Here is a 26,303-nt window from a genome sequence, read left to right on the forward strand (position 1 = left end):
ATTTGTGCCGTTTATTTGCTACTTTAGTTAAATATCGTGCATGTTAATGAATGCATGATGAATCTAGTCCAATCGAATAGTCATTGAGAGTTGACATTTCTGCAGAATTGATTTTGGTATTGTTGTTCGACGCCAAACAAAACTGCACGATGTTTGGGATTTGAGGGAGGGAGGGCATGAGATCGAGGTTCGATCCCTATCCATAAAAATAAAAGTAATTTTACATTGTTGTCGTTTAAACGGTATTAACAAATGGATGATATACTCAAATTTGTATACGTATAGAGTTCATGTGATTCGGTCGAAAAACAATTTACTGACTAGCTGCACAAGTTGTAACTCAACTATCCGAGATAAAAAAAAAATGATGGGTCGGTACTTGGTGAGCCTAAAGGTCCATTTTTTAGAGTTTGGGCCAAGAAATTGCTCAAGACCATACTTAAGACAATTACATAGTTCGATCAAAGTCGTTATGTTGGTGTTTATTCATAATGAAGACTATGGTTTAATTCTTGATGGGTGCGTTGGTTATTATTTTTTTTTTTTTGGGCCCTAAAAGAGGCTTCAAAACTGGTTTGAAAGCCGTTTCAATCTGGGGAATTGCACCGGTTCGAACCAATTCTCAGGTAGAACCAACGGTGATTGTATTGTGTACCAATATTAGGATAATGAGTTGATCTAGCGTATTTTTTGTTAGTTTATATTCTTGATTAATTATGTTTGATATTATGTTTCTTATTACCTCAATTGGTCTTCTAATAAAGCTTATACGTAGATTTCATGCACTCTTTTCTGGGCACATCGAAATATAGCGAAATTCTTCGTTCTTATCTTCCGCTCTATAGTGCTAATTGTATTTTGTAATCGAACCTTTCAGTGATAGCTAATCTAATTGTATTAATAGAAGCTTTGAAACGATTGAATGAGAAACCTAGAATGGCATCATGCACGTTATTTTCTCATTTTGTCAGCTAAAATCAATGATAGTTTAGCCGACATTATTTTCTTATTTTGTTAGCTAAAATCAATGATAGTTTAGCCAACATTCCTTACTATTTACAAAATGCCAAAATCACCGGAAAAAAACTAGAATTACGATTTAAAAAAAATCAGATTTTTTTTTGTTTGAAAGAGATAATGTCCCTGACTCCCCTACGGCTCTTTCATGTGTAGTTGCGACAAGTTCTCGTAAATGAGATTGAAAAGAAAAATGGTGATGTCAATTCATAATAAAGAGCTTGCGTCAAATGGGTGGGTTGGATCCAAACTGTCCGACCTATATTGACCTACTTTTCCTGCAATGCGATTTTAATGACTTATACCCGTACCCGACCCCATTACCTAAGCATACGAATATTCTAGGAAAATTCATACGCACCCATTTGACTCATTTAAGCTATTCTAATCAGCATATAGCGTTCAAAACATCAAGAATCACACGACCAAAAAGTAAAAGGGCATGAAAGGCGAGCAAAAGAAGGGGGTGCCTCAACTTTGAGAGCCAAGATGGTATCAGAAACTAGAGATCACAAGATGGTTTCCAGAAGCCAATCAGATCGGGAAGAATCTCCGACTGAACAGAGATTGAAGGCCCAGACTCCTTCAAAGCACTTCCACGCACATAGTGACATACTCGAATCCCAAACCTAGCCCGACATTCAACGGGCGTTCAGCATCGCAGCTGAAAATGCCCAAATCATCGAGCTGGGAAACGAACAGGATGTATGGAGCGAAGATTGTTCGTCTGAAATTGGCAGGTGGCAGCACTGATCATGCAAGAAACGGGACAGGAGGGAGAAAGAGAGAAACTACGAGTCATGAGGCAGCCTTAACGGAGATCACGAGCTCGACAAAACAACAGAGGGAGTGGCTTGGCTTGACGGGGACACAGCGCGACTATCACGACCCTTAACGGATCTAACCTTAGACATTGTGATGTCTGACAAAGACGAACGGCCAAATCTGGCGAAGGCCATTGACGGAGTAGGAGCCATGCCTCTAGAATCTGGCGACGACGGCTTCTCCATGGCTGTGACCCTTGACAGCTCAGTCGAGATTCCGGTGGCCCTGGACGAGTCACCGCGACGAGCAAGGAAACCGAACTCAAAACCCAATATTTAAGGCAAAGGAATAGAGGGAAGGGCAAAGCTGACCACAAAGACGACAGTGATGGTGGTCGGCCTGGAGACAACACCGGGAAGTGCGGCGGAGCTCGAGCTCAGTCGTGGGTACGATGAAGGTGAAGAGAGAAAAGAGGGTAAGAGCTCTAACTAGATTTTTCATTTTGTATTTTAAGACATGTGTCAACTAGTGAAGGTATCGGCTAAGTAAAATGTTATTATCCAAAAAAAATATATGTTTGACCGCAAAAAAAACAAAAAAACTAAGTAAAATGAACGCCACATCAGCTATGTTGACGTGGGGCTCTGAGACCGAATTTTTTTCCTCCAATAGTGCCCCCAAAACTCATAGAGGGGTGACATTGAAAGCGATTAAAAAGTACTGGGCTAAAATTAAATATAAATGAAACAACAGGGACGATCGCTAGAATTAAGTAAAAAATACAGGACCAGCAATCAATTTGATCTTCTTCGCCCCCCAAAAAAAAAAAAAAAAAGAAGCGAGGTTCTTGTGCTTCTTCCCCAAGCGCCTGCCGACGGCGGGGCGGCAAATTTCCTCAACAGCAGAGAGAGAGACATGGTGGGAAAAGGGAGGCGGCGGAGAGAGAAGAACTTTAGGGCGGCTCACGGCGGTGGAACCACCCTCCCTCCTCCACCCGACCCCTCCCAGGTCGACGCTCTGCCTTCCAAGCTTCGCAAGCTCATCTCCTTCGCTTCCTCTCGACCTCCACCTCCCCAAGGTCCCTCTTTCTCACTCTCGAGCCAGCTCTGTTGTATCTCTGCTGCTTTTGTTGAGACATTCTCTTTTCATCTTTCGTTTTGTGCTTTTCAGATGCTGCAAAGGATTCGAAGGACTATAAGGCCAGCAAAAAGAGGGAGATGCGAGAGGATGAAGTAAGCTGTCGACATTACTTTCTATTAGTCCGGTTCCGTGACTTCATTCGATTGGTTTCGGGCGATGTTTGTGGTACTCCTTAGCTCCTGAGTCTTATCTCTTTCCCAAGTAATGTTGTTGTTGATTCAGTACTTTGTGGAGGGGGGGCTCGCCTTTGTCATTTCCGAAATCCCAGTAAGAAATTTTGCGAAAGATTGGACTGTTGATGCTGTGGCGTTTGGTTGAATTCAGCTTCTTTTCCTCCTGGAGAGCTGCTTTTAGTTGTTTTTTTTGAATCCGTCGCCGAGTATTGATTGCGCTTCTTTTCTCGAATAAGCTTTGCCTCATTGACTCAGTATCAATGTTTATTTTCCCTTGAGATTTTCGTTCCGATAGATTTCTTTTTTTTTATAGAAGTCGTGTATTCATGGTTCCTTGCAGTTCAATGGGTTTCGAAATGCTTATCTCATTGTTGTTATGGAGTTACAAAGGCAGAAGCTTCTGCTTGTTGTGACCCGCTTGATTAAAAACGGATTAGAAATGCCATTATGTATACGTGCTACAATTCTAGATGAGCTCATGAGTGGGGTAGTTTCTTCTGTATTTGAATGGAATGTTCTCATGATTAGAGGTTGCTCCCTCTCCTCTAGCCAGATTATAACTGGAACTGATCACGGAAACAATTCTCCAGTGAACCTAGAATAGGGATGCATATTTTGTCTCCACGCATCCCTTCTCCTGCTGACTTGCCCTTTCTGATCATTGTTTTTCTTTCTTTTTTTCCTACACCAGATATTCGAGGAAGCACGTTAAGTTCTGCCATTTTAATTTTATTTTGCAGAAACACTCTGGGAAGGGTGGGCTTGAATCAAAAGCTACTACAAGTGAAGTTGGAGGTGGTGATGAAAAGTTAACAACACCTTGGAACAACAACAATGAAATCAGTCAGAAGAATGCAAGTAAAAAGAGAAAGAGAAAGGGAAAGAAAGGGCAACCCGAAGATCTTCGATTTCAAGCAGTGGAGTCAAGCACCAGTTCTAGAAGGAAGGAACGCAAGAAAATGTATTGCCTGATAAGTTTTCTCTACAAACGCATCTTGCTTTTCATTTCTACATTATTGATGGCACCTAGATTTCAGTTTCCACGTTTTTGTCAATGCCTTTCTTAAGCTAGTGATGATAATAGGATTTACTCGAGATAATTGCCACTAGAAGAGATTCTGCCTTTTGTAGGTTCTCGTGATTGAATAAAGACGAACATGATGAAAAGTGGCTCGTACTAGCAGGTCAATCTGCTACTTCTGGGGGGCGGATATGGGGGATATCCACTTTTGTAATGTCTGAAGCAATATTTGTTAAAGGGGAAATTAATCTTTTTGTTCTGGGGGGCGGATATGGGGGATATCCACTTTTGTAATGTCTGAAGCAATATTTGTTAAAGGGGAAATTAATCTTTTTGTTCAGTTGAAGGAACAATAAAGTGAGTTCTAGAATGACATAAGCTTCAGTGAAGCAATGTACTGGCACTAGAACTAGTTATCCTATAACGTGACATATGCAGAAAGAGCTCATTCGCAAGGCATTGGCCGTAGTGTAATTCTCGTACTGTTTAGGGATGGAGGAAACCTCAGTGATAGACTTAAATGAGAGGGCTGGAGCTTTTCAAGTATCAGAGTTGTTGCATAGAAAACGGATACGAATCCATTACTGTCACTTTAGACAGATTTCTAAATTAAGAAAAGAATAATTTTTAAGAACTAAAAACAGATAAAAGTCTTTGACTGTCATCTATGTGAGATCCCTAGTCTTGCCCAAATTCCTTTGAGTTTTGCAAAATCCGCATGCAGTTGTGATCTATACCTGTTAAATCTGGCTGTGCATCTAGTGAATATTTCGGATGAAATGTAATGTGAATATGCAAGAACTAGTGCTCATATCTGAATTGCTTCTTTGCTAAGGAGTCATGATAGTTCCAATATGCTTTTGTTTGCATATGTCTTATTCAGACTGTCTTTCTGAGTATGATCTTATCTTTGTCTGTTTAGGTATAGAGAATCAAGAAAAAAGAAACACAAGAAGGCCAATGATAAGGATGACATGGACTTTCCCGGACATGAGAAGGTCAAATTTGGAGACATTGTTGAAGCTCCGCCCAAATTGGCTGCAATCCCTAAAGTAATGTTCTATGTTTTGTGGTCAATTGACTAATGCTGCAGATTTTGAAAATAGTTATTTCATTCCCGATTACCCTTTAACTCTTCATGTTGATTTGGGTGAAGGGATTGAAGACCCGGCAAAATGTGTCCCAACAGCGACTTCGTTTACAGGCCATTGAGGCGTACAGAAATCGCAGAGGATGGGCACCCCAGCCCGGCAGCCAACTTCCTTCAACAATAGGCTCTTCATTATCATCGTGACCTCCTTTTGGGACAATAAATTAGGCCATATGTTTTGGGGTGATTTATGATGGTATTCTGTATTTTCCCTTTATGATAATTATAGTGTTAGTTTTGTGATATCTAATTGTTGTCAGAGGATGTCTCATTTCTTTTATAATAGGTGGAACCATAATTCTTTCCCTTATTTTGTAGACAGTCAACCAAGTGCTTTAGTTATACATAACAGGAAAACTTGTTCTCGGTATGTAGACTTAAGAATAGGTCCGGCTCAGCCGAAGCCAATTAGCTGATTGACAGATTGGTATGTGGATGATATCATGAATTGATGGATGGCTGATTATTAGATTTGCTTCAAAACCATTTCATTTCTAGGGACACATCAGCTTGTTAAGGATAGGATTTTATCAGCATTATCAGAAAGGGTAGGATTTTATAAGCATAGGATTTTATTAGCATTATCAGAAAGCCCGTGGAACTTATAACTTACAAATTACATACGGAATTTAAGCAAAACACCTTAATATTCCAATGTTTACATGCAATAGTAAGATCTTGTAGTGCACATGCTTACTTATCAGCGAAAACCTCTAGCATCCACCATTGGAAATCCCCAAGTGGGGATGGACGATACTCAATGGTAGTCCAGTTCTTATGTGGCAGATCTGGGAACAGCCCGAAGATGTAAGCCATTCTCGATGTGCAGGGTGAACATGACCTTGTAGGTTACAGGCCTAGTTTCATCAGCTACTCTGAAACGGAAGAAGCGAAGGAGAGCTATCGAAACTATTTTCATCTGGCGATATGCAAAATCCTTCCCGAGGCAGATCCTAGGACCGGCCTGTAAATAGGAAAGTAAATGTGTGTCACTGAAGATGCTTGGAATATGCATACACGCTTTGAATATTCGATTCACGAGGACTTAGGATAGAGAAACAGACATTGAATGCAACAAATTTGAAAGGTGATTCGTTCTGGAAAATTCCATCCTTCAACCATCTTTCTGGTTTGAAATCCTCGGCATCTTCTCCCCATATATTATGCATTCTTCCCATTGAGTAAGCCAAGTAATATACGCCGTCCCCTTTTTTCACGTGGAAGCCATCTGGGAGAACATCATCTGTTTCAGCACCTCTTCCATCCTGTTGTGCAGAAGCACCAAAGATCAAAGTTCATGCATTGCTACATAAAGCCGAATCTTGTTAAATGCGTGTTCTATTTGGCATGTGCTTGATTCGTAGCTTCTAAAAGTCAGGACAATTGTGACGTCTTAAATTTTTGTTTTGCAAGGTCAATGGCGGTTTACTCAGACCAACTGAGATTAGCTCGCTTCAAGCTCAACATCCTGCTGATGTATTGATTTGAGTTCATAATATCTCAAGCTTTATTATCTTCTTCTGTGATGGGTTAGAGGTTCGAACTTTAATTCTTGCAAGTGAACAGAAGGTTACCGCCGGAACTGCTGGATAGAGCCTCAGAGTCTCTGTGAGCGTGGCATGAAGGTAGTGCATTTGGTCGAGCACCGGATCAGTTATTCTTTCCACGAAACAATCCGGGTTAGCTTCACTTGCTTGATCTCCTATCACTCCCTTTATTTCATCGAAAATCTTTTGCTGCACCAGGGGGTGTTTGCAGAGCATGTAGAGGAACCATGATAAGGTATTTGCACTTGTATCTTTTCCAGCGATCATGAAATTCAGAATTATATCCCTCAAGTACTTCTCACTCATATTCTCGGGATCTTTCTCGCCCTCGAGCAGAAATCTTGAGAGGATGTCCTCCTTGTCATTCTTGTACGAAGAAAATAGGGAGAAGGAATAATCAGTATTATTCAGAGAAATTGCCTGAGAATAAACCTGGAATATAGTACAACTTTGTGATGAAAACAATCTTTAGATGGCGCCACAAGTTTTTCTAGCCAGAATTCCTCTGAAACCAAACTGTAATCGAGCTTCTACAGAATTCTTTCAAATTTCGTTGTTATTAATATCTTCCCCAACACCACATGCCATAATGACTCTTCCGATTTTTTGTTGTGTCTTGACAGAAGAAGAGCGTAAACTTAAAAAATTGAATAGCTAAATGTACACTAAATACTCACACCTTCACTTATAGAATAATGGAAGTACTCACACGCTCTCGCTGCATGGGGAGTTGATTCCTCTTGGTCCTGATAAGTTGATGCACGAAATTGTCGACGAGTGTAATGTTATTCCTAAGACGAGCTTCTGAACCGATGTTGAGAAGTCTTTTGAGCTTCCAAGAGGGATCGACGTATCGCCAGTAGAGTAGTGCATTCGCCTCATCAAAAGCTTTCATGAAGAGTGTTCCCTCTTTGCTTGATCCCTCCAAGCAATTCAACTCCACACCAAATCCAACTTTGAAGATGGAATCCAAAGTGCATCTCATCAACATATCCTTCAGTTATGAAGTACGACAATACGATAAGCAAACCAATCAACAATCTCCTGTTACAACATCTAGGATGGACGGAACCCATCGTGCTCACTTGACGATAGAAGTAACCATCGCGCGGTATTTCTAACTCTTTAGATTGCATTCATATCCAATCATTTTTCAGACATAGTAACAAAATCAATTAACTCCAGATGACCAACTTTAGCATGTTTCGATATTCTATAGTAGATATGCAGTCTTTATGTTCGATTCCATTCAACTTATCTTTTTTTCACAGTGGATTTGGTCCTCATGGAGTTCTCACCGTTCGAAAATAGAAACTACTCACTTGCATATCGAATCCCTCTGAAGCAGCTGATAACTCCTCCACGACCTTGACCAGCTTCGCAGCATTCTTCCTGAACACGCGACAGCTGAAATCTCTGAGCACCCTCGTCGCAAACTCGAAGCTTGCGACCTTCCTCTGCTTCTTCCACTTCTCTCCATCCACCACGAAAATCCCTTCCCCGAACAAATCCTTCATTATATCTATATTATTCTTTCCCTTCGTGTACTTATCGAAGTTGGTCTTTAATATGTGCTCGACGTTCCTTGGATCGACCGTATAAATCTCGCTTTGGTCCAGTGCGAGGAGCCGGATCGTTGGAGATCTCCTCATGAGTCCAGCCATGTAGTCGTAGAGCTGGTTGAAGTAGACGAGTTGAGCGAAGACCGTCCCGCGGACGGGCGGATACTTAGAGCTTCGGAGGGACTTGCCCGTGAAGGTTTTTAGGAGGAGGAGAGCAAAGGCGATGGAGAGAGCGAGGGGAATGAGTGCTGCAGAGTAGAGCATCGCAGACACGATATTGATGTCCATTTTCTTTGTGAAGAAGATGGGAAAGTAATGAGGATGAAGATGCAGTAGATGATATCCTTGCGTTGATTTATGTCTCGAGACTGTTAGACTTTGTCCATTTCTCATTGCTTAGCACTTAAGGATGGGTAAAGATTAGATTAATGATTTGTGATTGAGACGTGCTTCGGTGCTAAGCTGAGATTCTTCGTATGAATTGATGTTGCATGTTCTGGTTTTATCTGTTTGCTGTGGGAGAAGTTAAGAACTCAGATGGCCTGCCGCTCTTGGCCGTGAAGTTTCAAGCTTCATTTATCAGAAATAAATTATATCAATATAAACCATGAAATTCTTTGTTTTTTTTTGGTTATGGGCAAATTTTTTTTTTGGACAAAGGTACGGACAATTTACTAGGCAATAAAATATACGCATGATAATTACTTTTGGGAATTGGTCTAAGTAGAAACCACTCGACAAGATAGAGTTTTACTCAAATTTCAAGAGATTCTTCGGCAGTCGTTGAGGGCTTGTTGGCCCTCACTAGCATTGGCGAGGGTCGCCGGCCACATCACGTAGGATCGCCAACGTCTACATCACGATTTTAGGCTAAAATTGGGCGGATGAACTAAATTGGTATCAATGCAAAAAGTTTATGATAAAATTGGTCCAATTGAAAGATTTATGATTAAATTGGTACTGATGCAATAGGTTTAGAACTTTTTTGGTACTACAATATACTTTTTTTTTTTGTGTAAACCCTGAAATTCTATTTTTTGAATCACTAGGATTCATTTTTCAATAAAATCTTACAACTATTCCCTAGATAAAAGTCGTGATTAGTTTTGATATGGACAATTTACCAGGCAATAAAATATACGCATGTTTCTGACCAAAAAAAAAAAAAAAACCATATACGCATGATAATTGCATTTGGGAATTGGTCTAAGTAGAAATCACCCAACAAGATAGAGTTCTACTCAAATTTCAAGGGTTCCTTAAGCGGCCGTTGAGGGCTTGCTCACCCTTGCCGGTGGCTGGCGAGGGCCAAGGAGCCAAAAAAAAAAAAAAATTAAAAAAATATTACTAAAATATATTCATGTCGGTGTTGACCATGCCACTAGGACGACAAATGCCCACGTTAGCGATTTCATGCAAAAATTGGGCAGATTGACTTAATTGGTGCTAATACAAAATGTTTAGGATTAAATTGGTCTAATTGAAAGATTTATTTAGGACTGAATTTATACCAATATAATATGTTTAGGACTTTTTTGCTATTAAAAATATATATATATATATATATATATATTTTATAAACCTTGGAATTCATTTTTGTTTTGTTATGGGCAATTTACAAGGCAATAAAATATGCGAATGATAATTACGTGTGGGAATTGGTCTAAGTAGAAACCACCCAATAAGATAGAGTTCTACTCAAATTTCGAGGGCTGCTTTAGCGACTATTGGCAGCTTGCTGACCCCGGCGGCCAAATCCAAAGAGAAAACAAAAGGAAAAAAATATGAAAAAATAGTTTCTTTAAAAAAATGTTATTAAAAAAATGTTAACGTCATTGCCAATCAAGCCACGTAGGTTGACAAGCATCCACTTCAGCGCCAATCACGTCATGTAGAATGGCAGACGTCCACATTATTGATTTTTGATCAAAATTAAGCTGATAGATTGAATTGGTACCAATACAAAAATATTCAGAATTAAATTGGTCCAATTGAATGGTTTAAGACTGAATTGATGCCAATGTAATATGTTTAGGATTTTTTTGGTACTACAATATACTTTTTTGGCCACCCCTTGAAATTCTTGTTTGTTTTGTTTTGTTTTGTTATAGAGAATCTACTAGGCAATAAAAAATACTCATGATAATTATGTTTGGAAGATAGAGTTCTACTCAAATCTCAAGGGTTTCTTCTGCGGTTATTGAGGGCTTGCTAGTCCTCGCTAGTGGCCGGTGAGGGTTGCGGCCAAAGCCAAAGAGAGAAAAAAGAAAAAGAAAAAATAATGGCAAAATATATTTAAAAATTTATATAAAAATGTCCACGTTAGTGCTAATTACGCCACGTAGAACGAGTGGCGTCCACTTCAGCAATTTATGATCAAAATTGGGCGGATGGACTGAATTGGTACTAATGCGAAATGTTTGGGACTAAATTGGTCTAATTTGAAAGGTTTAGGACTGAATTGGTATCAATACAACATGCTTATGACTTCTTTGGTACTATGATACATATTCTTTGTATAAACGCTAAAATTCATTTTTGTTTCTTGTTTTTTAATGGATAATTTGTTAGGCAATAAAATATACGCTTGATAATTCGTTTGGGAATTGGTCTAAATAGAAACCACCCAATAAGGTAGAGTTCTACTCAAATTTCAATGGTTTCTTCAATGGCTTGCTGGTCCTAGACAGTGGCCGGTGAGGGTCGCCGCCCATTGCCAAATAGAAGTGAAAAAGGAAAAAGCAATTATAAAAATAATTTTTTAAAAAATATTATTAAAATATATCAACATTAGTGTTGATCACGCCACGTGGGACGGCAGACATCCACGTCGGTGAATTCTATCCAAAATTGGGAAGATAGATTGAGTTAGTACTAATGCAAAATGTTTAGGACTAAATTGGTCTAATTTGAAAGGTTTAGGACTAAATTGGTATCAATACAACATGCTTATGGCTTCTTTGGTACTATAATATACATTCTTTGTATAAACCCTAAAATTCATTTTTGTTTTATTTTTTTATGGATAATTTGTTAGGCAATAAAATATACGCTTGATAATTCGTTTGGGAATTGGTCGAAATAGAAACCACCCAATAAGGTAGAGTTCTACTCAAATTTCAATGGTTTCTTCAATGGCTTGCTGGTCCTAGTCAGTGGCCGGTGAGGGTCACCGCCCATTGCCAAATAGAAGTGAAAAAGGAAGAAGCAATTATAAAAATAATTTTTTTAAAAAATATTATTAAAATATATCCACATCGGTCTTGATCATGCCACGTGGGACGGCAGACATCCACGTCGGTGAATTCTATCCAAAATTGGGAAGATAGACTGAATAAGTACTAATGCAAAATGTTTAGGACTAAATTGGTTCAATTGAAAGGTTTATGACCGAATTGATACCAATACAACATGCTTATGACTTCTTTGGTACTAAAATATACTTTTTTGGTATAAACACGAAAATTCATTTTTGTTTTGTTTTATTTTTTTATGGACAATTTGTTAGGCAATAAAATATACCATGATAATTTGTTTGGGAATTGGTCTAAGTAGAAATCACCCAACAAGATAGAGTTCTACTCAAATGTCAAGGGTTTCTTCAACGGCTAGCTGGTCCACGCTAGTGGTCAATGAGGGTCGTCAGCCAAAGCCAAATAGAAATAAAAAAGAGAAAAAATAATCATTAAAAAATATCTATATCGGTGCCCATCACCTCACGTAAAATGGCATGTGTCTACGTTAGTTATTTTCGATTAAAATTGGGTGGATGGACTGAGTTGGTACTAACGTGAAATGTTTAGGACTAAATTTATCAAATTGAAAGTTTTAGGATTGAATTGATATCAATATAATATGTTTAAGACTTTTTGGATACTAAAATATACTTTTTTGGTATGAACCCTGAAATTCTTTATTGTTTTGTTATGGACAATTTTGTTTTTTGGGTCAAAGTTATGGACAATTTACTAGGCAATAAAACGTACGCATGATAATGACCTTTGGGAATTGGTCCAAGTGGAAACCAGCCAACAAGATAGAGTTTACTCAAATTTCAATGGTTTCTTCAGCGACAGTTGAGGGCTTGCTGGCCATCGCCAGTGGAAGAGAAAAACAAGGAAAAAAATAATTAAAAAATTATTAAAAAATATCACATCAACGTCAATGCCACATAGGACTGCAGGCATCCACGTCATCGATTTCTGGCCAACATTGAGTATATGGATTGAATTAGTACTAATGCAAAATGTTTAGAATTAAATTGGTTCAATTGAAATGTTTAGGGTTGAATTGGTACCAATGCAATAGGTTTACAATTTTGTCAGTACTTTTCCTAGACATATAATCAAGTGCTTGCCCGACGGCTGATTATTAGGTGAGCTTCAAAACCATTTTTAGTTCTGCTTGCTTTGTGAAAATAAGATTTTATTGGCATTGCCACAAAGCCTGACGAACTTATAACCTCCATTTCACGTATGGACTCCAAGCAAAACGCCTAATTAAATATCCCAACCTTTACAGGCACAGTAAGATCTTGCAGTGCGCAATTCTATTTCGCATGAGTAGGCACTTGCTTCCTTCAGATGAAGACACATGCACTCATAGGTTAGGCATGATTACTATGAGCTTAGGTAATCCACTTTTGCTTGTTATTTTCCATAACACTTGGCAAGGTAATTGAAAAATGGGATGACCCCATCACACGTATCAACTCTCTACATACTAGCTTACGCATCATAATCAACATAGCAAGATTGGTAACCTTGAAAACAGAGTATCATAGGACTAAATTGATCGTATATCTCAACCACATCAGTACGTTGCTAAGTTGGTTGGTAAAACAATTTCTTGTTCCTCAATAGATTATGTGAAGATATGCGCACATTTTTGTGAGGTCAAATAGTAGAGCGTCGCGGACACGATGTTGATGTCCATTTTCTTTGTGAAGAAGATGGGAAAGTAATGAGGATCAAGATGAAGTAGATGATATCCTTAAGTTGATTTATGTCTTGAGACTGTTAGACTTTGTCCAATTGTCATTGCTTAGCACTTAAGGATGGGTAAAGATTATATTAATGATTTGTGATTGAGAGGTGCTTTGGTGCTAAGCTGATATTCTTCGTCGGAATTGATGTTGCATGTTCTGGTTTTATCTGTTTGTTGTGGGAGAAGTCAAGAACTCAGATTGCTTGCCGCTCTTGGCCTTGAAGCTCTAAGCTTCAGTTTATCAGAATAAAGTATATAAATATAAACCCTGAGATTCTTTTTTTTTTTTTGTTATGACAATTTACTAGGCAATAAAATACGTAAAAGGACACATAGAGTGCCAATATTTGTGTATGATGCTCACTTTAGTGCCAATATTTTTTTTGGATCACTTAAGTGCTAAATCGGAGAAAAAGCAATCACTTAAATGCCAATTTCAGTTAAAAACAATTACTTAAGTGCTAATTCCGGCCAAATAGTATGCGTGGCATTTTGTTTATTAATTTCTTAATATTTTATGTGGAATTTAAAAAAAAAAAAACATGTCCACATGGCAAAAAATTCAGTCCATGTGGACGCCACGTGGACTTTTAAACTAAAAATTAACATAAATTTTTTAACATAATTAAAAGAAAATAGAAAAATAACTTTAAAAAATTAAAAAAAGAAACTTTGCATTTGCAATGTCGAGGGCTTGAGCCCTCGATTGCCGTTGCCCACCATTGCTGGCAGTGGCCAATGATGGGTGGGAGGAGTGGCCAGCGGGGTCCGCGAGCCTCGCCGAGGCCCCACCAAGGGTTGGCGAGGCCTGGTCGTGGCTGGCCAAGGCCTTACTGAGCCCACAGCAAGCCCCCGGCGAGGTTGGCCTAGCCGTGGGTCCGCGAGGCCTCGACCAAGAACGGCCGGGCCTCGTCGACCCCTGGCAAGGCCTCGACGGGGATTGGCGACCCCCTTGGGTACTCTGCCACCCATCGTCGGCCGGTGATGGTGGGTGGCGGTGGCGAGGGCTATGAGCCCTCGCCGTTGCAACGTTAACCTTTTTTTTTTTTTTAGTTTAGTTTTACTCTTTTTAATATTAAGTGAATTTTTTTATCGATTTTTATTTTTATTTTTTGTTGAGTAGGATGTTCTAGTGAGCCACGTAGATGCCATGTATGCTTTTCCGCGATACTCACCAGAGTTGCAGATCCCATTGTTAAAGAAAAAGAAATGGCTTTGGAACCAGAAGTTTTTCACATGCCAAATGTCCAAACCGATATGGAGAGATCTTCTTCCTCATCAAAGACATACTTTACCTTTAATGACCTTCCATATTATAAGTGGCCTAAGCGACTAGAAGAATTTCATGCCTGGCTAATCACTAGGCATTTCACAGAATACAGCACTTATGAAGTCCTCCTTGAGTTCACCAATAGTTATTGGATCGTTGAAGAATTGGTGGCAAGTTGCACCAGAATAACTAGTTTTTTTTTTAAAAAAATTAACACTTAACTGATAAAAAAAAATATTGGCACAAAAGTGAGCGCCGTACAAAAATATTGATACTCCAGGTGTCTTTTTGCCCAATAAAATATATGCATGATAATTATGTGTGGGAATTGATCTACGTAGAAACCACCCGACAAGATAGAGTTCAACTCAAATTTCAAGGGTTTCTTTGGCCATGTGCTAAGCTGCTAAATTAAACCATGGTTATTTACCTTGGTTTCTTCTCCCCCGATCAAGCCTACCATAATCAAGATCATACAAGAATGCGTTCAACTTCTAGGGTTTTATTTCTAACAAGGTGACATCAAAAGCTTGATCTTTCCAAGCAATTCAATTCCACGCTAAATCCAACTTTGAAGATGGAATCCGGAGTACGATTGTAGAGTCTTGACGTCGGCCTAGGCGAGGGCGAGGGCCCGACGTCGGCTCGGGCGAGGGTCTCCTGTCGGACGTCGGTGAGGGAGATCGTCGCCCGAGGTTGGTGATGGCTGGGGGAGTGGAGGAGAGGAGAGGGGAGAGGAAAAATAAAAAAGAAAGAAGAAAAGGAAAACAGAAAAAGAAAAAGGAAAAAAAGGAAAAGATTACAAAAAAGAGTAAAAGATGAAAATGCCCTTCAATCATGCCCTTTTTTAAAATAAAGAGAGCACTTCAGGCTCTTATTTGAAATAAGATCCACTTCGAGCTCTTAAGTGAGAAAATGAGGACATTTGAGGTGCTTAATTAGAATTTTCCCTTATATTAATGAGTTGAGATTGAGAGGTGCTTTGGTGCTAAGCCGATATTCTTGGTAGCAATTGATGTTGCATGTTCTGGTTTTATTTGTTTTATTTTTTTTTGATAATCGAGGTTTCTCACGTGCAATGGACTACTTCTCGGGGTGATGGGGGTATGCCAATGTCACCGAATAAGTTCACAAGATGTGATTGTTGGGTTCTGATTTTATATGTTTGTTGTGGGAGAAGTCAAGAACTCAGATTGCCTGCCAACCTTGGCCTTGAAGCTTTAAGCTTCAATTTAACATAATAAAGTACATAAATATAAACCCTGAAATTCTTTTTTTTTTTTTGGGTCATGACAATTTACTAGGCAATAAAATATACGCATGATAATTACTTATGGGAATTGGTCTAGGTAGAAACCACCCGACAAGATAGAGTTCTACTCAAATTTCAAGGGTTTCTTTAGCCATGTACTAAGCTGCTAAACTAAACCATGGTTATTCACCTTGTTAGAATGCGTTCAACTTCTAGGGTTTTATTTCTAACAAGGTGACATCAAAAGCTATCACGAAAACTTTTCCTTCTTTGCTTGATCTTTCCAAGCAATTCAATTCCACTCCAAATCCAACTTTGAAGATGGAATCCAATGTGCTATCTCATCAATACATCCTTCAGGCACGATGCAAGGCAATACGACAGCCAAACTAAAGTACAAATGATATGTTACCTACTCTTCTATTCTAAAGATCGAATGACCTCAACGGTTTTCATCAATCCTTGGTTTCATTTTAAGATTGTCTATTCCTAACTATTTAGATTGCATACTGTTGACATCTAAATTTTGACGACCCTTTTTAGTCATTTATTTTACATAAAAAAAATCAGGAACTAATCTTAGTTCCTACAAAAAATAATTCAATCGTTTTGCCTCATTAATTTTAGCATTTACGCATTGCATTTGCATTTTTAATCGGACCGACGGTGGATGAATCTAATTCAAGATTCTGAGTTTAATTATCTAGATAAAACCCGCGAGGAGCGCACATAGGAGCCGACAACATGTGCGAAGCCCATTATTCCTTTAGATGGCCGAAATCCATACATCATGCCAAGTGAAAAATCGGCTTATTAATAATACTTGCGGAGCAGTTCAGTTGATAATATCAACGAGGAAGTCCTTTCTTTAGGAGTCCGTTTCTCTGCTGGTATTCATCCTTCATAGCTGTGGTCGGCGAACTCCTATCCAACTCCGAAGAGTCCCAGATCGACATCCTCGTGACGACGGCCCGCTGTTTTGCCTAGACTAGGCGAGATCATTGACTGACTTCCTCCGAAACAACGTTCCAGTACCCATGCTGTTCTCGCCGGGATAGTCAGCAACGCTGTGTCTGACGAAGCCTCATCGTGCCCAGTCCGCGAAGCCAATTCGATCATATGTGCAAATCTAACTCGACATGCATTTATACGAAACATGAACGTTTCATTCTCGATTACAACTCCGGCCTAGGATTTCAATGCATTGTCATAATTAGATCTCATAGGACATCATATCTCGCATGTAACAAGGAGACAAATTCCATTTTGCATATACGTATGGCTTTGTATGTGCATGAACTATGACCATCAAGAACAGAGACGAATCAACGAACCGTCAGTATGTGCACTTGTGAATCATAGCCATTCAATACACAAGTCATCACTGTACCTCAAGTCTAAGGATTATTTACACAAGACCAAAGCATGAACAATTAGACATTGACTACGTTAAAAACTTCTATATTGCTAATTGTTTAATGCGTGTCACGTTCAGTGGACTTGTCTGGTACAAACCCCTGTGTTCTAATTCGGTCATCACAATACCCAATGACTTGTGACTCGTCATTTTCTTAAGTATTCAATACTTAATGGTGAAATTAAGAACACACCAGTCTCAACAGGATTATTGATATCTATTCAATGATCCATTGACCGGGAACAATTTAAAGATTCAATCTAACTATGAACCCGTCACACGTATTGTCAACGTCTCAAGAATAGATTCAGTCACAACTGATCTTATGGAATTTATTCATATATGTAAATCATTAGATAAATGAATATATACGTCTACGCTATTAATTAAATAAGAAATTAAAAGTACAACTGAAATTTCTAACATGTACCTATTACATAGTTGCTCTGCCGCCAACCACCGCCAACTTCTATTGCCCATTGCCGATCTCCACCGGCCGCCTCATCCATCATCATCCACCGTCGACCTTCGCCGGCGGCTGCCAATCACCGCCGACCTTTGCCGGCGGCTGCCAACATACGCCGACCTTCGCCACCGCCAACCACTACCCTCGGTTCCCCATCGTCGGCCGCCACCGACCTCATTGCTTGTCACAGCCCCCCAGCCCATCGCCATCTCCGCCCACCACCGTGACCACCATTGGCCGCCGCCGCCGCCAACTACTGCCCTTGATAACCCACCGCTAGCTGCCGCCGACCACCACTCGCAGCCGCTCGTCGCCACCCCCCGCCTCATGGCCAACTGCTGCGACCCACTCACCGCTTGTCGTAGCCACTCGCCTCACCGCCGACCGCCCACCTTCATCGCCCCTCGCCTCACCGTTGATCGCCGCCACCCATCGCAGCCTGTCGTCGCCCTTTGCCTCACCGCCGCCACCTACCGCCGCCTGTCGTCCCCCCCGACCGTCGCCACCCACCGCTGGCCGTCGCCACTCGCCACTGCCAACCTTTTCCGCCCATTGCCACCCTTCGCCGGTTGCCGCAACCATCGTCGGCTGCCGTTGACCACTGCCGATATCCGCTAGTCGCTGTTGCCCACCATCGCTGACATCCGCGTGTTTGCATTCGATTCTTACATCCTTGATGGGCACCTTCATCTTAGTTGCCATGTTTTTGTCAATGCCCTTTTTTAAGCTAGTGATGAGAGTAGTATCTGCTCGAGATAATTGCTACTACAAGAGGTTTCTTCGTCTAATCATACTCGAGATGAATATGATGAAATGTGGCTCGTACAAGCAGAGAGTCATTCTGCTTCTTCTGTTGCCAAAATAATGATGCATGGAGATCCATTATTGTGATGTCTGATTAGGAAAAAATTAATATTTTTGTTGAGTTGAAGGGACAATGCAGTGAGTTTTAGAATGACATGAAGTTTCAGTGAAGCAATGTATTGGCATTGGCCATTGGGTAATTCTCAGAAAGTTCAAGTATTAGGGTAGTTTCGCAAGAAAGGGCTATGTAAGAAATCAATTGCTGTCACTTTAGACGCTGATTTCGTATTTAAGAAAAGTATAATTTTTTGGAACTAAAGTAGATAGAAGTTTGTTGATATCATTTACGCGAAATCCCTAGTCTTTGCCCATAATCTGCGCGCAGTAACAATCTATAGCTGTTGAATCCCGGGCCTGTGCAGCTAAATATTTGGGATGTAATCCTATAGTCAAATATGCAAGAGCTAGTAGATGACTCAATTTAGACTCCTGTCTGACTTGCTTCTTTTGCTAGGGAGTCATGGTAGTTTCAAGATGATGTTTCTTTGCATAAACCTCATCCAGACTGTCTTTCCGAGGATGATCTTAAATTTGTCTATTTAGGTATAGAGAATCAAGAGAAGGGAAACACATGAGAAGAAATTTGGAGAGATATCGCCTTGTTGGCCTGAGACTTTGGGAAAGTAAGATTTTATTGGCATTGTCACAAAGCTTGACGAACTTAAAACTCTAAATTACACACGGAACTTAAGCAAAACACTTCATATTCCAACCTTTACATGCAATAGTAAGATCATGTCGAGCCCATGCTTATTTATCAGTGAAAGCTGCTAGCATCCAACATTAGAAATCCACGTGTGGCGATGGACCACACTCGACGATAGTCCAACTCTTACGTAGCCAATCTGGGAACAGCACGAAGATGTAAGCCATTGTCCATGTGAAGAGTGAATGTGACCTTGTAGGTTACATGTCTAGTTTCATCAGCTAATCTGAAACGGAAGAAGCGAAGGAGAGCTATCGAAACTATTTTCATCTGGCGATAAGCAAAATCCTTCCCGAGGCAGACCCTAGGACCAGCCTGCAAATAGGAAAAAAAGATTGTCACTGTAGATTCTTTGGATATGTGCACGAACTTTGAATAGTCAATTCAAGAGGACTTAGGATAAAGAAACGAACATGGAACGCAACAAATTTGAAAGGCGATTCTTTTTGGAAAATTCCATCCTTCAACCATCTTTCGGGTTTGAAATCCTCTGCATCTTCTCCCCATATGTTGTGCATTCTTCCCATTGAGTAAGCCAAGTAATTGACGTTGTCCCCCTTTTTCACGTGGAAGCCATCTGGGAGAACATCATCTGTCTCGGCACATCTTCCATCCTGTTGTGCAGAAGTGTGAAAGATCACTGTTAGCATGTATTGAAAAAAAGTCGAAGCTTGTTAAATGCGTGTTCTCTTTGGCTTGTGCTTGATTTCTAATTGCCAATCTGATGGATTTCTGGCATCTGCTGTGCTGCTGATCACGTTTTGTTTAGAAGAAAATCGCCTATTTTTTTTTAGGCATTTGACATTTGAATACGATTTAAGGACTAGTTGCAAGATCACAATGCATCGTAGCTTCTAAAGTCAGGAAAATTGTGATGTCTTGTGGGTGCAAGGCCAATGGCGATTTTACTCGGACCCATTGTGATTGGCTCTCTCCAAGCGCCAATGTTCTGCTGATGAATTGATTTGAGTTCATCTCAAGTTAATATTGAATTTCTTTTTTTCTTCTCCTGTGATCAGTTCGGGGTTTGAACTTCAATTCTTACTAGTGAACAGAAGATTACCAGCGGGACTGCAGGATACAGCCTCAAAGTCTCTGTGAGCGTGGCATGAAGATAGTGCATTTGATCGAGCACCGGATCAGTTATTCTTTCCACGAAAGAGTCAGGGGTAGCTTCACTCGCTTGATCTCCGATCACATGCTTTATTTCTTCGACAATCTTTTGCTGCACCAGAGGGTGTTTACAGAGCATGTAGAGGAACCACGATAAGGTATTTGCGCTAGTATCTTTTCCGGCGATCATGAAATTCAGAATTACATCCCTCAAGTACTTCTCGTTCATATTCTCGGGATCTTTCTCGCTCTCGAGCAAAAATCTCGAGAGAATATCCTCCTTGTCATTCTTGTAGGAAAAAAAAAGGGGAAAATGAAATATCAGCCAGGGGAATTGCCAAAGAAAAGACCTGGAAAATAGTACTGACTTTGTCATGAAAACTATCATTCAGAATTCTTCCTCTGAAAATAGTTGTTGAACTTCAAAAGAATGGCGTGAACATCAAAAATCGCATGGCTAAACGTACACCAAGTGCTCGCAAGTTCACTAATAAGAATGAAAAAGTACTCACATGTTCCCGCTGCTCGGCTAGTTGATTCTTCTTGGTTCTGATAAGTTGATGCACGAAATTGTCGATGAGTTTAATGTTCTTCCTAAGATGAGCTTCTGAACCAATGTTGAGAAATCTTTTGAGCTGCCAAGAGGGATCGACGTATCGCCGGTAGGTCAGTGCACCCGCCTCATCAAAAGCTTTCATGAAGACTCTTCCCTCCTGGCTTGATCCTTCCAAGCAATTCAACTCCACTCCAAATCCAACTTTGAAGATGGAATCCAAAGTGCATCTCATCAACATATCCTTCAGGCACGAAGTAAGACAATACGAAACCAATGAACAATGTCCTTTACAAAATCTAGGATAGATGGAAACCATCGTGGTCACTCGACGGTAGAAGTGACCATCGCGCGGTATTTCTATCTCTTTAGATTGCATATATTATCCAATCATTTTTTCAGGTATAGTAACAAAATCTATTAAATCTGGATAACCAACTTTAGCATATTTCGATATTCTATCGCGATATGCAGTCTTTATGTACGATTCCATTCGATTATCTTTCTTTCACAGTGGTTTTGATCCTCTTGGAGTTCTCACAATTCAAAAATAGAAACTACTCACTTGCATATCGAATCCCTCTGAAGCAACTGATAACTCCTCCACGACCTTGACCAGCTTCGCAGCATTCTTCCTGAACATGCGACAGCTAAAATCTCTGAGCACCCTTGTCGCAAACTCGAAGCTCGCGACCTTCCTCTGCTTCTTCCACTTCTCTCCATCCGCCACGAAAATCCCCTCTCCGAACAAATCCTTCATTATACCTTCGTTGTACTTTCCCTTCGAGTACTTATCGAAGTTGGTCTTTAATATGTGCTCGACATTCCTCGGATTGACTGTGTAAATCTCACTCTGGTCCAGGGCAAGGAACCGGATTGTCGGAGATCTCCTCACAAGCCTTGTCAGGTAGTCATAGAGCCGGTTGAAGTGGACGAGTTGAACAAAGACCGCGCCGCGAACGGGTGGATACTTAGAGCTTCGGAGGGACTTGCCCGTGAAGGTTTTCAGGAGGAGGAGTGCAAAGGCGATGGAGAGAGCGAGGGGAACTAGTGCCACGGAGTAGAGCGTCGCGGACAAGACGTTGATGTCCATTTTCTTTGTGAAGAAGATGGGAAAGTAACGAATGAGGTGGAAGATGAAGTAGATGATATCCTTGCGTTGATTTATATCTCAATACTCCTGACTTTGTCTGTTCATCTTACTTAGCACTTAAGGATTGGAAAAGATTATATTAAGGGAAAATTTCAATTAAGAGTCTCAAGAACCATCATTTTCTCAATTAAGGATCTAAGGTGGACCTTGTTTGAAATGAGGGCCCTAAGTGTCCTCTTTCTTTCATCTGAGTATTTTTGTCATTCGCCCTTTTTTGCAATTTTTTCCTTTTTTTTTTTTCCTCTCCCCGTCTCCTCTCCTCTCCTCCCCTCCTCCCCTCCTCCCGCCATCGCCGCCTTAGACGACGGCGGCCCTGGCTAGCGTCTGGCGGGCGACCCTCGCCCTTGCCTGGGCAACAAAAGTGGGTGACCCAATAAGCGTGGCAGAGAGTCAGAGACAAGCATGAAAGGTCATAATTTATCTATTTTTTCCTGTCATTGAACGAGAGATGCATGTTGTTTCCTTCTTTTAATAAAATCTATTCCGATTTTCTCCTTCTTGGCCCTGCCTTTCACTGTTCCTTGTCAACGGCCTTGACTGAACATGGCGGCCATTTCCAGGAACCCATCTCAACTCGATTACACTGCTCAGAACAAGAGAACACGACCATGGCCAAGTTAAAGCTCAATGTCTCCGGGACGAGCTTGTTCTGCACGAGGGTCCAGTGGGCTCTGAAACTGAAGGGCCTCGAGTACGAGTTCATTGTTGAAGAATTGAATAAGGGGAAGAGCGAGTTGCTTCTGAAATAGAACCCCGTGCACAAGAAGGTCTCTGTGCTTCTGGACGATGGGTCGCGATTGCAGAGTCGCAAGTGATTCTGGAGTACAATTGCAGAGTCCCGACATCGGGCCCAGGCAAGGGTGAGGGTTGCCCGACGCCGGCCCAGGCAAGGGTCGCCTGCCAGACGCCAGTGAGAGCGAACGTTGTAGGTCGGTGATGGCTAGGGGAAGTGAGGAGAGGAGAGGCGAGAGGAAAAATAAAAACAATAAAAAAAAGAAAGAAAAGGAAAACAAAAAAAGAATAAAAGATGAAAATGCCCTTCAGCCAGTCCTTTTTTTGAAATATGGTCCTTTTTCGAGCTCTTAATTGAGAAAATGAGGATACTTGAGGCGCTTATTGGAATTTTCCCTTATATTAATTATTTGTGATTGAGAGGTGCTTTGGTGCTAGGCTGATATTCTTCGTAGGAATTGATGTTGCATGTTCTGGTTTTATCTGTTTGCTGTGGGAGAAGTCAAGAACTCAGGTTGCCTGCCTCTCTTGGCCTTGAAGCTTCAAGCTTCAATTTATCAGAATAAAGTATATAAATATAAACCTTGAAATTCTTTTTTTTTTGTTATGACAATTTACTAGGCAATAAAATGCGCAAAACGACATCTAGAGTGTCAATATTTGTGTACGACGCTCACTTTAATGCCAATATTTTTTTCGGATCACTTAAGTGCCAAATCAAAGAAAAAACAATAACTTAAGTGCCAATTCTTGCCAAAAAGTACACGTGGCATTTTTTTATATTAATTTCTTAATATTATGTGGAATTTTTTTTTAAAAAGTCTGTCCACATGGCAAAAAATTCAACCCACATGGATACCATGTGGAATTTTAAACTAAAATTTAACTTAATTTTTTTAAAAAAAATAAAAGAAATAAAAACATAACTTAAAAAATTTTATTAAAAAAAAAAAACCTTGCATTTGCAACGCCAAGGACTTTAGCCCTCGATCGCCGCTGTCCACCATTGCTGGCAATGGCCGGCGATGGGTGGGGGGAGTGGCCAACGTGGTCCCCGAGCCCCGGCAACCCTCGCCGAGGCTTCACCAAGGATCGGTAAGGCCTGGCCAAGGCTGGTCAAGGCCTTACGGACCCCAAAGCGAGCCTTAAGCGAGGTCGGCCTCGTCGTGGGTCTGCGAGGCCTCGCCTAGCAATTGCTAGGCCTTGCTGACCTTTGGCAGGCCTCGGCAGTGATCCGTGACCCTCCCGAGCACTCCCCCACCCATCCTCATTGCCTTCGCCGCCGCAACATTGACCCCCTTTTTTTTTACTAGTTTTAGTATTACGTAATTTTTTTTATTGATTTTTATTTTTATTTTTTTGCTGACTAGGATGCTCTAGCAAGCCACGTAGATGCCACATATGCTTTTCCGCGAGACTCACCGGAGTTGGGCATTAAAATAACTAGTTTTTAAAAAATTTGGCACTTAACCGATAATATATATATATATACTGGCACTAAAGTGAGCATCGCATACAAATATTAGCACTTCAAGTATCCTTTTGCCCAATAAAACATATGCATGATAATTACGTGTGAAAATTGATCTAAGTAGAAACCACCTGAGAAGATGGAGTTCTACTCAAATTTCAAGGGTTTCTTTAGCCATGTGCTAAGCTACTAAACTAAACCATGGTTATTTTCCTTGGTTTCTTCTCCCCCTATCAAACCTACTATAGTCAAGATCATACAAGATTGCGTTCAACTTCTAGGGTTTTGTTTGTAACAAAGTGACATCAAAAGCTTTCACGAAGACTTATCCTTCATTGCTTGATCTTTCCAAGCAATTCCATTCCACACCAAATCCAACTTTGAAGATGGAATCTGGAGTATGATTGCAGAGTCCTGATGCAGGCCTAGGCGAGGGCAAGTGCCTAATGTCGGCTCGAGTGAGGGTCGCCTACTAGACGCCAGCGAGGGTGACTGTCACCTAAGGCTGGCAATGGCTGGGGGAGTGGAGGAGAGGAGAGGGGAGAGGAAAAATAAAAAAGAAAGTAGAAAAGGAAAACAGAAAAAGAAAAAAAGGAAAAAATTACAAAAAAAGAGTAAAAGACGAAAATGCCCTTCAGTCAGACCTTTTTTTGAAACAAAGAATGTAGTTCATCCCCTTATTTGAATTAAGGTCAATTTTGAGCCCTTAATTGAAAAAATAAGGACACTTGAGGCGTTTAATTGGAATTTTTCCTCATAGTAATGATTTGTGATTGAGAGGTGCTTTGGTGCTACGCTGAGATTCTATGTAGGAATTGATGTTGCATGTTCTGGTTTTATCTGTTTGTTGTGGGAGAAGTCAAGAACTCAGATTGCTTGCCGGTCTTGGCCTTGAAGCTTTAAGCTTCAATTTATCAGAATAAAGTATATAAATATAAACCCTGAAATTTTTTTTTTTTTTTTTGGTTATGACAATTTACTAGGCAATAAAATTACCGCATGATAATTACTTATATGGGAATTGGTCAAAGTTGAAACCACCCTAAACCATAGTTATTTTCCTTGTTTTCTGCTCCTCCCGTCAAGCCTACTATAGTCGAGATCATAAAAGGATGCGTTCTAAGGTTTTATTTCTAACAAGGTGACATCAAAAGCTTTCGTGAACACTTTTCCTTCTTTGCTTGATCTTTCCGAGCAATTCAATTCCACACCAAATCCAACTTTGAAGATGGAATCCAATGTGCTATCTAAAAAATACATCCTTCATGTGCAATGCATGACGATACAGTAAACAAGCTAAAGTACAACGATCGGTTACCTTCTATTCTATTCTAAAGATCGAATGACCTCAACGGTTTTCATCAATCCTAGGTTTCTTTGTAAGACTATCTATTCCTAACTATTTAGATTGCATACTGTTGATACATGAATTTCACTACTCTTTTGGGTCATTTATTTTACACAAAAAATTTGGGGACTAATCTTAGTTCCTACAAAAAATAATTAAATAATTTTCCCTCATTAATTTTAGCATTTCGGCATTGCATTTGCATTTTTAATCGGACCGATGGTAGATGAATCTAATTCAAGGTTCTGAGCTTAATTATCTGGACTAAACCCGCGAGGAGCGTACATAGGAGCCGACAACATGTGCCAAGTGCATTATTCCTTTAGATGGCCGAAATCCACACATGGTGCCAAGTGAAAAATCGGCTTATTAATTATACTTGCGGAGCAGTTCAGTTGATAATATCAACGAGAGGAAGTCCTTTCTTTTGGAGTCCGTTTCTCTGCTGGTATTCATCCTTCATAGCTGTGGCAGGCGAGCCCCTATCCAACTCCGAAGAGTCCCAGATCGACATTCCTCGTGACGATGGCCCGCTGTTTTGCCTAGACTCGGCGACACCATTGACCGACTTCCTCCGAAACAACGTTCCAGCACCCA

At 40.4% G+C, this 26,303-nt stretch overlaps 3 protein-coding genes across 6 annotated transcripts in view; 1 reads left to right on the forward strand and 2 right to left on the reverse strand.

Moving 5' to 3' along the window:
• Positions 1-2,609: 2,609 nt before the first annotated feature.
• LOC115726911 (protein PXR1) overlaps positions 2,610-26,303 on the forward strand; it is a 48,985-nt gene continuing 25,291 nt past the window's right edge. Inside the window, exons 1-6 of one of the 3 annotated variants that reach the window (XM_048276609.1) lie at positions 2,613-2,860; positions 2,953-3,014; positions 3,836-4,056; positions 5,039-5,168; positions 5,273-5,393; positions 17,779-17,786. In XM_048276609.1, coding sequence (XP_048132566.1) covers positions 2,698-2,860; positions 2,953-3,014; positions 3,836-4,056; positions 5,039-5,168; positions 5,273-5,393; positions 17,779-17,786 — 705 coding nt within the window. In that variant the 5' untranslated portion in view covers positions 2,613-2,697. Of the gene's footprint in view, positions 2,861-2,952; positions 3,015-3,835; positions 4,057-5,038; positions 5,169-5,272; positions 5,577-17,778; positions 17,787-26,303 lie in introns of those variants that run through there. The other 2 variants (XM_048276610.1, XM_030656995.2) reach the window with 2 other exon arrangements.
• LOC115726899 (cytochrome P450 704C1-like) lies at positions 6,042-8,696 on the reverse strand. The gene is made up of 5 exons (XM_030656983.2): positions 8,136-8,696; positions 7,523-7,807; positions 6,841-7,179; positions 6,331-6,531; positions 6,042-6,230 (listed from the first exon to the last, which is right to left on the reverse strand). Exons 1-5 carry the CDS (start codon positions 8,661-8,663, stop codon positions 6,042-6,044), a joined length of 1,542 nt encoding a protein of 513 aa, XP_030512843.1. The 5' UTR covers positions 8,664-8,696.
• Positions 12,811-22,139, reverse strand: LOC115726907 (cytochrome P450 704C1-like). Of its 2 annotated transcripts, XM_048276604.1 has the most exons (6): positions 21,568-22,139; positions 20,962-21,246; positions 20,400-20,738; positions 19,750-19,950; positions 19,381-19,651; positions 12,811-12,924 (listed from the first exon to the last, which is right to left on the reverse strand). In XM_048276604.1, the coding sequence occupies exons 1-5, from the start codon at positions 22,093-22,095 to the stop codon at positions 19,463-19,465; spliced, it is 1,542 nt and encodes a 513-aa protein (XP_048132561.1). In that variant the 5' UTR covers positions 22,096-22,139; the 3' UTR covers positions 12,811-12,924; positions 19,381-19,462. The 2 variants fall into 2 exon arrangements, with proteins under 2 accessions (XP_048132561.1, XP_048132560.1); XM_048276603.1 differs by lacking the exon at positions 12,811-12,924 and having other exon boundaries at positions 19,569-19,651; positions 19,731-19,950; positions 21,568-22,120.

This window comes from Rhodamnia argentea, chromosome 3 (assembly GCF_020921035.1).
Source record: "Rhodamnia argentea isolate NSW1041297 chromosome 3, ASM2092103v1, whole genome shotgun sequence".
In the NCBI taxonomy this organism is placed as follows: domain Eukaryota; kingdom Viridiplantae; phylum Streptophyta; class Magnoliopsida; order Myrtales; family Myrtaceae; genus Rhodamnia; species Rhodamnia argentea.

What these genes read in the sequence shown, in the direction of transcription:
- LOC115726899 (XM_030656983.2), bottom strand. Translation starts at nt 8,663, where the DNA reads ATGGACATCAATATCGTGTCTGCGATGCTCTACTCTGCAGCACTCATT. An exon ending in TCCCCATGCAGCGAGAGCGT is followed by an intron (nt 7,180 to 7,522) that starts GTGAGTACTTCC and finishes TCTTCGTACAAG; the next exon opens with AATGACAAGGAGGACATCCT. An exon ending in TCTATCCAGCAGTTCCGGCG is followed by an intron (nt 6,532 to 6,840) that starts GTAACCTTCTGT and finishes TCTGCACAACAG; the next exon opens with GATGGAAGAGGTGCTGAAAC.
- LOC115726907 (XM_048276604.1), bottom strand. Translation starts at nt 22,095, where the DNA reads ATGGACATCAACGTCTTGTCCGCGACGCTCTACTCCGTGGCACTAGTT. An exon ending in TGTATCCTGCAGTCCCGCTG is followed by an intron (nt 19,951 to 20,399) that starts GTAATCTTCTGT and finishes TCTGCACAACAG; the next exon opens with GATGGAAGATGTGCCGAGAC. An exon ending in TCAAATTTGTTGCGTTCCAT is followed by an intron (nt 19,652 to 19,749) that starts GTTCGTTTCTTT and finishes TCCTATTTGCAG; the next exon opens with GCTGGTCCTAGGGTCTGCCT.